The sequence below is a fragment of the Vulpes vulpes genome, chromosome 14 (assembly GCF_048418805.1).
Source record: "Vulpes vulpes isolate BD-2025 chromosome 14, VulVul3, whole genome shotgun sequence".
Lineage (NCBI taxonomy): Eukaryota > Metazoa > Chordata > Mammalia > Carnivora > Canidae > Vulpes > Vulpes vulpes.
Window position 1 is genome coordinate 5,921,929 of NC_132793.1, and position 11,594 is coordinate 5,933,522.

General features: G+C 54.8%; 1 protein-coding gene across 1 annotated transcript; it reads right to left on the minus strand.

Moving 5' to 3' along the window:
* Nucleotides 1–458: 458 nt before the first annotated feature.
* TFAP2C (transcription factor AP-2 gamma) lies at nucleotides 459–10,306 on the minus strand. Its single transcript, XM_072735537.1, has 7 exons — nucleotides 9,997–10,306; nucleotides 7,907–8,392; nucleotides 7,739–7,790; nucleotides 6,295–6,511; nucleotides 5,611–5,729; nucleotides 3,139–3,283; nucleotides 459–2,039 (listed from the first exon to the last, which is right to left on the minus strand). Exons 1-7 carry the CDS (start codon nucleotides 10,042–10,044, stop codon nucleotides 1,754–1,756), a joined length of 1,353 nt encoding a protein of 450 aa, XP_072591638.1. The 5' UTR covers nucleotides 10,045–10,306; the 3' UTR covers nucleotides 459–1,753.
* Between the last annotated feature and the right edge of the window lie 1,288 nt (nucleotides 10,307–11,594).

Here is an 11,594-nt window from a genome sequence, read left to right on the forward strand (position 1 = left end):
TGAAAACACCGAGAAGTTTGCAAAGCTTGCATCTGACTGAATGCAAAACTCCTCCTGATGAAATGTCTGCCCGAGGACTACCTGCCATCACACCTCGTTTCCATTCTCAAAATGCTGCGGTGGCAAGCTGGCCATGTAGTGTTTCTCAAGAGGGTAAAGCTTTACGCAAGAGAGGTTACTCCCAAACCATGGACCCTCTCTCTTAGAAGAACCGGTCCTGACAGCCCCAGCGGCCAGAGTTGGGGGGACTGCAAGAAGCTGAGGGTCCCCCAGGGAGTGCAAGGCCCAGTGCAGGGGAGCGGTCTCGCAAGGGACAAAATGAAACTTCTGGCTTCCCCCTGGCACCCACCTTGCCCGCTCAGTCCCATGATCTAAGCTGAAGCCAAACCTTAATTTAGTTCTCCCCACTGTCCCACCGTCCTAAGGACTTAAAAAAAAAAACCAAGTTGTAACCCAACTTTCGCAGCTTCTATGAAGAATACTTTTTTATTATACAGGCATCGTAGACACAATTACTCGGGGACCGTTTACAGCCATTTCCAAGCCTCCATTTCACCCCCACACAGGTACAGCACACGCCACCCCACCCCCGTCTGCTGGTCCTGCATGATGGGGGGACGAGACACAACATTACTGCTTCATGACCAGAGGGTTGTCATTTAAATAGCCATCGGCGGTGTTAAGAACCAACTCAGGATCCTCTTAATTTTGTCATACCCTGTGTACAGAGGAATAAAACCTAAAGAAGTGTTTCAGATTACCCCATCACCTTTAAAAGTCAATATTAAAATTGAATCCCATTTGTCAAAAAAGTCATAAGAAGTGCACCCATATTTACAGACCCCATTAAATTATCCATAAATAAAACCTGTACACTCGACGCACTGTTTCTCAACACACAGAGCCTCCTACGGGATGGGCAGCAAAAACAAAAGAACAACAAACAAAAAAAAAAGCTTTATGCCTCCCCTTTTCAAGTTTACTCGAAATACCAAGATGTGAAATAAATTATGCAAATAAAGCTTCAGTACCTTAAAGGAACAGGACATTTCAGTCTCTCCGTCGATGAGTTAACTCTCAGAATTAAAAAAAAAAAGAGAGAAAACACGAAATCCTCAGCAGGCTTCATTTCTACAAGTTTCGTAAAACCCAAAAGCCCCCTTTCAACAAGGGGTTTAAAAGCGTGTCAAATACCTCCTATTAAACTAGTTGCTAAGTGGAGAGAATCTTTGCTTCCTACCATCTCTGTAGGATTTGGTGTCTGAAGAAGCCAGATAAATATTTTTAGATAAATATTTAGTGGAGACAAAAAGCCAGCCATCACCTTAACACTGCAAAGTTACTGTTGATCTGAATCGCATCAATGTGACATTTCAACAGCTACGTGTGTGGGTTTTCTCGTGAGCCCAGGGAATTTATTTAAAAGGTTCTAAAACTTGTAGCACCACTTTCAGAGAAAAGAATGGGGTTCAAAAGAATAAAATAAGCTTAATGAATAAAGAACCAGTACTTGTCACCTTCCGATAACTTGTCCAGACTTAAGGAGACACACACACTTCAGCGCTAGAGAAGTAACACTAAGGAATCCAGGAGGGCACGTGAAAGATCCAGAAACGAGTGGAGGCCTTTTTAATGGGAAGGCGGGTAACAAACTGTCCCCCGGCAAAAGGGGTTCCCAGTCTGTCCGGGTGGAGAATGACTGTGGAGTCCATTTCCTTCGACACTCTTCAGCCCTCGGCCTCACGCCCGTACTTCATTTTCTGTGCTTCTCCATTTTCTCCAGGGTTTTGCTGGAATCAGCTGGACTCTGGTCTCCGGGATTCATATAGGATTTGTCTATGACTATCAGGGCTTCTTTTATGTAGTTCTGCACAGCAGACACAGCGGCACAGATGGCCTGGCTGCCAAACCCGTGGGTAATCAGGCTGAAATGAGACAAGCAGTTCTGTATGTTCGTCTCCAAGACCGGGGTGGGCCGGTTGTTCCCGTTGGGGGTTCGGTCTTGATTGAGAAGGTCTGTGAATTCTTTACACACCTGCCTGTGAGGACAGTCAACACACATATCTGTGAGCTCAGTCTAGCTCTTGACAGGTAAAGAGGACAAAGCCAAATCACCCCAAGGCTGCCACCCAGGAGGCAATCAGAACCCCAGGCCTGCACACGCCAAAGCAACTGCTGCACTTAGCACCTATTATGTGCTAGGCCCTGAGCTAAACTCTTTGCAAGCACCATCTTCTTTAATCCTCAGAGCAATTAGAAAAGATAACAGGATTAACCCCAAAGGGCCAAGGTCACCAGGACTAGTGCTAGAGGTGGGTCCAGGCGGTTACAATGCATAGCCATTTATTTTGGGGACAGCCTGGGGACCCAGACACCAATTTCTTCAAGAACCCTGAGAAGCCCCAGCTCCCTGAAAGTCGCTGTTTCTACCAGCCAGTTCACTCTGCATCCTTTTGCCACTTTTCCTAACTGGACTACCTCTGCCTCGTTTACCATAATTTTAAAACCAATTTACTGTGGGCTTTCTCTGAGAAATCCTGCAGCTGCATTAAGTCCGGTTGGAGACAGTTTGCCCACAAATCCAACCGGATCGTTACATTAAAAAAAAAAAAAAAAACAATAAAAAGGTCTTGTTATTAGGAGGCAGAAGGCACCCAATCTTGACTGGATGTGACAAAACAAAATTGTCCTCAACACATTCCTGTAGGATCAGGAAACACGGTGACTGAAAGGGTAGTTTAACTATTTTTAGCCAAATAACTGAGCAGCTCCAAAAACACTCATTACTGGGCAATATATTCAAAGAAAGCCCCCCTTGCCAGTTCCTTTAGCTGAACACCTTTGCTTACTGAGCATTTCTTTCTTGAGAAGCAGGGGCTGTACAGGGCATCCCCCACCCCCACCATCAAGTTCAAGATCAGAGCACCCAGCCATCAAAGTCAAGTCTGGGGGCAGCCTGGGTGGCTCAGCAGTTTAGCGCCGCCTTCGGCCCAGGGTGTGATCCTGGGGACCCGGGTTCGAGTCCCACTTTGGGCTCCCTGTATGGAGCCTGCTTCTCCCTCTCTGCCTCTTTCTGTGTCTCTCATGAATAAATAAATAAAATCTTAAAAAAAAAAAAAGTCAAGTCTGGATACTCACTGTGCAGCCAACAGCATGTTCTTCCTAGAGGTCATCTCATTCCGCCCTCCAAGATGAGGTCTCGTGAGATATTCAGCCACTGGTTTACTAGGAAATTCTGCTTCACAGACATATGCAAAATCCCGAGCCAAATGAACAGCCTCACCTAGGATAATCAGCAGTTGGCAGCAGGTTTAGAGGAGGTCTGTGGCCACCCCACCCCGGTAAACCTCCCCTTCCTCCTTTTCTAACCCGGATGGTCCACTAGTGACTTGGCATTTTAAAATGAAATCACATACAGGACATCTGGGTGGCTCAGTAGGTTAGGAGCCTGCCTTCAAGCTCAGCTCGTGATCTCGGAGGCCCGCCCAGAATGAGATCAAACCCACATCCGGCTCCCCGCTCAGCAAGGGGTCTGCTTCTCCCTCTCTCTGGCCCGGCTTCCCTGGCTCCTTCTCTCAAATAAAATCTTTTTAAAAAGTAAATAAATAAAATGAAATCACACACAAGAAAAACAATCCAGTGGGCAAATAGAACTAACTTCCCAGGTATTTCAGTGGGTTTGGTCCTATGGGACAAGGCACAGAGGAAAACACCCAGTGTGTTTGGGGGGGGGGGGGGAGAACCAAAAATTTTCTGTGCCCTGGAATAATGCTAACCAGCCTTGGACCCTCAAAATTAGATCCTTGAGACACACTCATGCTTCCTCTCAATAACACAAGCTATCATTGTGGAGAAGTAGGGAAAATTTTAAAGTCGAGCACACTGGACAAAAGCCACATGGTCACTTCTTTAAGAAACTGTGACAGGGGCACCTGGGTGCCTCAGTGGTTGAGCGTCTGCCTTTGGCTCAGGTTGTGATCCGGGGGTCCCGGGATTGAGTCCCACATCGTGCTCCCTGCCCCACCCCTCCCAGCAGGGAGCCTGTTTCTCCCCCTGCCTATGTCTCTGCCACTCTTTCTCTGTCTCATTAATAAATAAATAAAATGTTTTTTTTAAAAAACGTGACAAAGTCTTTGATGGAGAACCTTCTTTTTTAAAACTAGAGTGCCCCGTTGCTGAAGTAGGCAAGTCCCTGCGAGGTTTCTTTTCACAAAGAAAGGCAGGGCTGCGTCTCCACTAGAAATGTTCAAGAGTCCAACTCCCAAATCTGGACTACCCACCCTCTTTTGTCCAAATCACTGGGGGATGGATCACAGAGGGAGAGAAAAACCAACGGGACTCATCCCCGCCCGAGATGCCCGGTCCTGGCTCTGCGGTGCCAAGGCTGGCAGGAGCTTTCCAGAAACCCAGATAGTGGCACCCCCGCCCCCCGCCCACCTCCCCTCCACTTGCCTCCCAGCCTTACAACTAAATCAGAATCTGAGAGCCATTGTTCTGACACACACTTTCTTATTCAAGCACCTCAAGCCCCGGCCAGAAAGAAAGAAAACCTCGCGGAGCCACATTTATGCGCCACGCACGCAGAACCCACCATTCTCCATGCGGGGCAGCTGTGCTCCAACAGGCAGCTAACAGGCAGCTCCTTTCTCCTCGCCCTGACCCCCAAAGACACTCGTAAAAAGGTAGAGGAGGACTTTGCCAAGTCTCTTTCAGCACGCAGGAGCACCATTAGACGGGGGACAGAAAGTGTTCAAAAGATGGCCTGGCCACCAGGCGACCACCCCCCATTGGCTCCCCTGGGGGCCCAAAGAGAGCCCAGTGCCCCGCTGATTGGGCGAGGGGCTGCTCCAGGCTTCAGGGTAAGCCTCTCCGAGTCCCACTCCATTTCCCCGGGCCCAGCAACAATGAACTGGTTTTTGAAAAAAAAAATTATTTCACTTTTCCCTGACACCCCCCCTCCCTGCCCCCACTTATTTTTAAAGGCTGTAATTGCATTCTTGGCTCCCTTCCAGATTGGGGGTACAGGCCCATTCAGTAAACCAAAATGTTACATCCTACTATTTTAGGACGGGGGAGAGGGGCCCCACTAATTTTTTTTTTCCTCCATGCGGGAAATGAACAAAGGGCTTGTGAATTGGCTTCTTCCCACCGTCCACAAGGGCTTTTCTCTTTACTGACCACAATCCTGATAGATCCCCGGGCGACCCAAGCTAGAAATGGTGCCTCTTCCCACCGAAGCAGAACCAGCTTTTTAAAGGTGTACGAGCTGATCCATGCATCTTTCAAAAATCGGTTCACTTCGAGGAAAGGTCCCAACACCCTAACAGTAGGGGTTCTTAGGTTAGGGAAACCAGTTTCTTTTTTAACAATGATTTTTCTGGAGAACCCAGAACAGGATACTTAAGCAGTCGGATGTTTAAATGTTAACTCATTTGATAAAATTACTGTGATTCGTGACAATGAGGTCAGGACAACTCAACTTCACGTCTATTTGTGACAAAGCCAGAGCCATTTTCTTTTAAGCTTTTCTTCGGGGAAAGCAGTAACGACACAAACAACATGGCACAAACAAATAAAAACACCATAAAACAAAAGCAAAACTCCACTGACCTTCTACTAAGGACGTCAGGAGGGTGACATGAGCAGCTTTCCGCCTCCCGGCTGGGAGATTCAACCCAATTTTGTCCAACTTCTCCCGCAAGGACCGGCCTCCATTTTTGGATTTGGCTCTGGGCAAAAGAAAGTGAACTGTAGCTCTTCCCAAGAAACCACCCTCTTAAAATCCTACAGTCCTAAAGTGCTGCTATCAAATCTACATGATGTGGATCATAATCAAGTGATACAGGGAGTTTATTAATGCCTGGAAAGTTCAGACATCTTAACATCACCAACACCTTTCTCCCCACCCAACCCCACCCCCCATCGTACAACATTGCAAATTGTTCTGGGGCAGATATATTTTCACTTATTAAAAAAAAACTGTAGCTAATAGCCCCCCCAAAAAAACTCCCTTGGGGAACAAAACCCATGGAGCTCCTCTACCCCTAATAGGGATGCCACCACCCTACACACGGAATCAAATTCTAAGCAAATGATAATTTGTGAGAGCTGTTTTAGCACTTCCTTCTACATCTGGCACTTTCTAAAACAGAAGGAATGTACTAAAACTCGAAGCCGATTAGAATTCAGTGTTAAGTATAAAAGTTACATAAATGTTAAAAATACCTCCGGGGGTTTTTATGTTATTCACCTTCCACCACCCAACCACCGTGGCCGGAGTGTGTCCCCATGTACCTTCTGAGAACACCTCCCAGTAATGAGGCATTCAAGCACTCAGGCGGGGACAATCGCCTCTGGACCTCAGCGACTGTCACTTTGTATTTAGACGTAGAGCTGAGGAGGGACAATCTTCCAGGGACGGAGCAGAAGACCTCGCTGGGATTCATCACAGCCCCCACCAGTTCCTTCTGACAAGGGAGACTCAGGGGGTTCTTGGTCATTGAAATAGGACCTGTGAATGAAGAGCAAAAGTGGCATCACAGAGAGCTGCGTTCAGGAAAAAGGGATCTTTTCAAACCACTCACCGAAGCCCCAAGAGCTCTGTAAGCAAAGAACGCTGCATGTTGGGCTATGTAAATTGCAAGCAGATTTTTTTTAAGTCATATTCTTCAAAGATAATCGAATCTGAAATTCACAAGTTAACACCTTGCAGAGCTAATTAGTCACGACCCCAAGCATGGAGGGTTTTCATTTTCGAGCCACTGTTAAAATCTGTTTAATTAGAACATTTGTTTTCGAAAGACTGCTTCAATCCTAAATAAATGGGGATTTTTTTTTCTTCCTCACTCAACAACAGAACAACCAAAATCACGGGACACATTCAGATCCTTTGCTGAAACCTTTCAGTGCAATTGATCACGGTAAATTAAAAAATACAAACGAACCTGTTCTGTTACAAGCTTCCTGGGAAATCCAGTCTACTTGAGAGTTTTTCTTCAAAATCCATTTCCCAATTGATTTCAAGCAGTTTCGTTTCCCAGTGGCGGGCAACCCACCCTAACTACCTTTTATCTAAAACTACTTGATTTCCAAAACAGCTCCACGGTAATCCGGTCAGTTACAACTTAATTTCATCAGACACTCACCAAGCGATCCCATTTTCTAATCCCCTCCCCCACTACCCTGCACAAACCCGACCTCTGGCAGATTATCCCACCCCATCCTTTCTACACTGTATTATTTGGTAGGCCGAACAGTTTCAAAACCTTCTCTAGCATGTCAGAATTAAGGATCTTCACCATATGCATATTTGACACGGGAAACAGAATCACATCCATTCATTCAACAACTGTCACCCAATTGACCACCCAACTCAGGCAAGGGTGTGTTTTTTTTTTTTCCCCCAAAATTAAATCACCGCGTTCTCACTCTGGAAGATTAACACTGCAAACACCATCCAAGTCAAAGGATCATATTCCCGGAGAGAATTATCTGTAGTAACAAATCCGAACTAATCTCTTTATGACAGTTCTTAAAGTTTTCTTTTTTTTTTTTTACTATCATCCTTTCTCATTTAGTTCAGAAAAAAACATCTCTTCCTACTCCCCAAAACCTACCTTTCTCCAGCCGGGGTCAGTCGCTTCCCCACCACCAATGTCCCAAGCCAGCTGCCACATGCCCTCACTTCACCGGGTTACATGAGGCCCGGGGAGGAGAAAAGTTTGCTCTCACTACGTACCTTTGCGAATAACAGTCTGGTCGTGCAGGAGCAAGTGCTGGTCGTCAACATTCTAGGGAGGAAAAGACAAAAGTTTCCCTTGAGTTCGGGGAGCCTGGGCGAGGGGTAGGAGAAGCTAAGGGGCGACCAGGTCCGGGCAGGAGGGGCAAGAGCCCAGGCGCCGCTCACCTGCACCTCCTCCATCTGGTGAGCCATGTCGTGGAGTCCCAGGTTCTCGGCCAGGCCCGCGGCATCCAGGGCGTGCGCGTGGGGCAACAGCAGGTCCGAGCGGCGGTAGGCATCCCTGCGGGCACTCATGGCACCACCCTCCAGCCCGGAGAGGTGGGGGAGCAGGCCGGCGGGGCGCCCGTGGTGCGAGGGCAGGCCAGCCCCCTCCTGGCCCTGGCGGCCCGGCCAGGCCTGCTGCTGGCTGCCGGTGGGCGCCGGCTGGTGCAGGGGGTTGATGGCAGCGGCGTAAGCTTCGCCCAGATGCGAGTAGGGGTCGGCCGACTGCGAGTAGGCCAGCTGCTGGTAGGGCGGTGGAAAGTAGGGCGGGGGCTGGTATTCGGCGACTCCAGTATGGGAGAGGGGTGGCGCGGGGCTGTAGAGGTGCTGCCCGGCGGAGGAGAGGTGGGGGAGGCGCGGGTTCCCATTGCTGCTCGCGTCGTGGCGATCCTGGGAGAGAGAAGCAGAGACCCCCGCTAGTACGAAACCCCGCTACAGCGAACTGGCCGCAGGGGCTGCGCTGGGCCGTGCGCCCCCGGGGGGGAGGGGACGACCCACCGCACCAGCCGGGACCCAGCCCGCGGGGCCTGCCCTCCGGCCTCAGGGCACCCGGGGACAAAGTGCCCCGAGGGGGGGGGGGGGTCGTTGCAAACCGCGAGTCAACGGAGGAAGCAAACAGAGACTTCGAAGAACCTGGGGGAACGCGTCCTCCACGGCCGGCGGCGAAGGCCGGGGCGCTGCGATGCCCGAGGCGGCCCGGAGCGCCAAGTCCGGACCCCAGGCCTTGGGCCAGGACGAGCCCAGGTCCGGGGCGGGCGAGGAGATCGGCAGGCGGTGACCTCGGGGCGGAGGCCGCTCGCTCACCAGCCCGCACATGGTGGCGCCAGACGAAAGGCCGCGGCGCCGCTGCAAGCGCGGATAAAGCGCACAAAGCGGGAAGTGCGCATCTTCCACGCCCCAGGGACCCTCCCCTTCCACGCCCTCAGGACAAAGACCTCCGGGCGAGTGACGCTCCCCGGCAGGCCCGCCACCCGGCGCCGCCCGGGCAACTGGGGTTGCTCCCTCCCTGCTGGCTGCGTCCCGACCGGAGAGACCGCGGGGGAGGCCGCCCTGCCCGGCCTCGGCCCGTGTCCCCACCAACCGGGGTCCCGGGGTGGGGGTGGGGGTGGGGGGATGGAGGACCCCGACCACTGGGCAGCCTTGCCTGCGCACGTCCCTCGCCCCAGGGCCTGTCCGACTTAATTCCTAAAAGACCGGTCTCCCCGGGTTCCAGGGGGTCCCAGGGGTAGCAGGGAACCGGGAGCCACATGGCACCGCCGCCCCCTAGCGGAAGCGCCGCGCGGCCGGCCGGCAGGGCAGCCCCCGGAGCCCCCGGCCCGGCCCCGGCCCGCTCCGCCCGCGCCCGGCGCGCGCCTCCCGCCGCCCGCGTCTTCCTCTTCCCGCTCGCCGCCTCCCGCCCTCCCACTCCCACACTCCAGCTCAACCTGTCCGACTGGCTGGAGCACTCCGAGCGCTTGCGGCCCCGTCTGGCCTCGGGCCCCCCCGCCAGCGCTCCCCAGCCCCCACTTCTCCTAAAAGCCAAACTTCGCGTTTTTTGTTTTTTTGTTTTTTTTTTCTTTTTCTGGCTTCCCCTAGGACTTAGCGGGGCAGGTGACAAGCCCGCCTCGGAGGACACCGCAAAGGGGTCGCCGGCAGGTCGCCGCGTCCGCCCCCTTGGACGGAGACATCGTGCGTAAAAGCCACGTCTGAGGCTTGGAGACGGGGCGCTCGGGGCGCTCTTCCGAGAAGGGCGCAGGAGGCCCGTTTTGCTTCGCGAGGAAGCGACCGGTAAGCCCGGCGGGTGCATCTGCCGGCTCCTCCCAGGCCCTGTCCCGAGGGCGGGGGGTCAGGGGGAGGCCGGACTCAGGAGGGGCCCCGAGGACCCGGGGGCGCCCGGAGCGGGGGGCGCAGGCGGGAGCCCGCAGGGGGCCCCCGCGCCCCCGTCCCGACCCGGGGCCCCCGCCTCCCGGGCTGCCCTCGGGCGGGCCCAGGCCGCGCCCCTGCGCCCAGCTCACCTCGCAGTCCTCTTCATACTTGACATTATCGGTTATTTTCCACAACATGGCGTCCGGCGTCCCCCAAAACAGCCGCCAGTTAAATCCAGGCTCCCCCCACCCCCCGAGCGGTAAATCCAAAATGGGGGTCACGGTGGCCGGGCGCCCGCCGCCGCCCCCGCCACGCCAGGGCCTCGCTGTCGCGGTCACCGGACGCGCATCGGCGGCTCTGCGAGCGGAGATGCCGGCGCCGCGCGTGGACCAGCCGCTGCCGGGACCCGGGGAGCCGGGGAGCCGCGCCCGCACTGTGCGTCCCGGCAATAGCCGGGGGACCCGGGCGCCTTAATGAGAAGGGAATTATCATAACTCCTCCCCGGGGGCCGGCTCCGAGGCCCGGGCGCCGGGCGGGGCGGCCCCCAGCCAGTCCCAGCCTAGCTCCGCCCTGCACCTCGGCGGGGCGCCGCGCGCACCACGGCGCTGCGGGGGGCGAGGGGCGAGGAGCGGAGCGCGTGGGCGGCCGCCGCTGACAGCCGGCACCCGCGAGGTCGGGGTGCCCGGCGCGCCCCCGCACCCAGCCCCGACGCGCACACACACACACACACCCGAGGCCCCGGGGCTGGGGCCCGGGCTCCAAACCCCTAAGAGCCCCCCGCGCGCGCCCCCCCTCCCCGCTTTTTCCGAGCGCGCCTTCCCCCATCCTCCAAAAGTCGTTGTCACCTGGACCTAAGAGACCCCGCGTTCGGGCAGCTCAACAGCGGGGGGCCCCCCGCATCTCCTAAAGTGCCCCCATCCCACCCACTCACGGAGACTTCAGCTGTGAAGGCCGGGACCCTGCGGCGCGGGCCCCGATCCCTCCGCAGACGCCTCCCCTCCCCGGCCTCGCCCGGGTCGGAGCGCCGGCCCATTCCTCCGAGGGGCTGGCGGAGGGAAGGCCTCCTGGGGAGGCGGCCCCCTGCGCGCCGCGGAGCGGCCGGGCCTCCGCCACCCGCCGAGGCTGGGGCTCCCGCGTCTGGCCCCGCCGCCCGAAGCCGCCGCTGCCTGCGGCCGGGGGTCCCCCGCGCGCCCTCGCCCGGCCCGGCCCGGCCCCGCCCGGCCCCGCCCGGCCCCGCGCCCGCTCGGCAGCTGCCTCCGACCGGCCCGACGCCCAGACGCCTGCTCACCCCGGAGAGGAGGCGCGGGGCCGAATGCAGCCCAAGCGCCACGCGCGGGGGAAGCGAGGAGGTGGGAGAGGAGGGAGGGGCCGGAGAGGGATCCCGCGGGAGGGGGGAGTACCCTGGTTGTGCAGACAGAGGCTGAAAACGAAACTTGCGCGTAAACGCTGCCTCTAGCCCCAATATTTATTGGCCACCCAAACTCGAATGCAGTGCGCAATGTTAAACAATTTCTAAAGAAACGAAATCCATCGGCCCAATGACTGGAATGGACCTTTTCCACTGCAAGGGGGAAGGCGCTCATTTTCAAGGGCGAATTTTACTGGGACGTCCCATCTGGCTCCCTGGATCTGAATTTAAACATTCTGAGAGAATCCGAGAAGGGGACCGTTTCGATCCGCTTCCGAATCCGATTCTGCAGTAATTAATACCTGTCCCTACAGTGACTCCGGCCTGGGGTGGGTCACT

Excerpts from the sequence above, each read along its gene's own strand:
- TFAP2C (XM_072735537.1), bottom strand. The coding sequence starts at position 10,044 with ATGTTGTGGAAAATAACCGATAATGTCAAGTATGAAGAGGACTGCGAG. Across the intron at positions 8,393-9,996 it reads AGTATGAAGAGGACTGCGAG|GATCGCCACGACGCGAGCAG; the intron begins GTGAGCTGGGCG and ends TCTCTCTCCCAG. Across the intron at positions 2,040-3,138 it reads AACATGCTGTTGGCTGCACA|GCAGGTGTGTAAAGAATTCA; the intron begins GTGAGTATCCAG and ends CTGTCCTCACAG.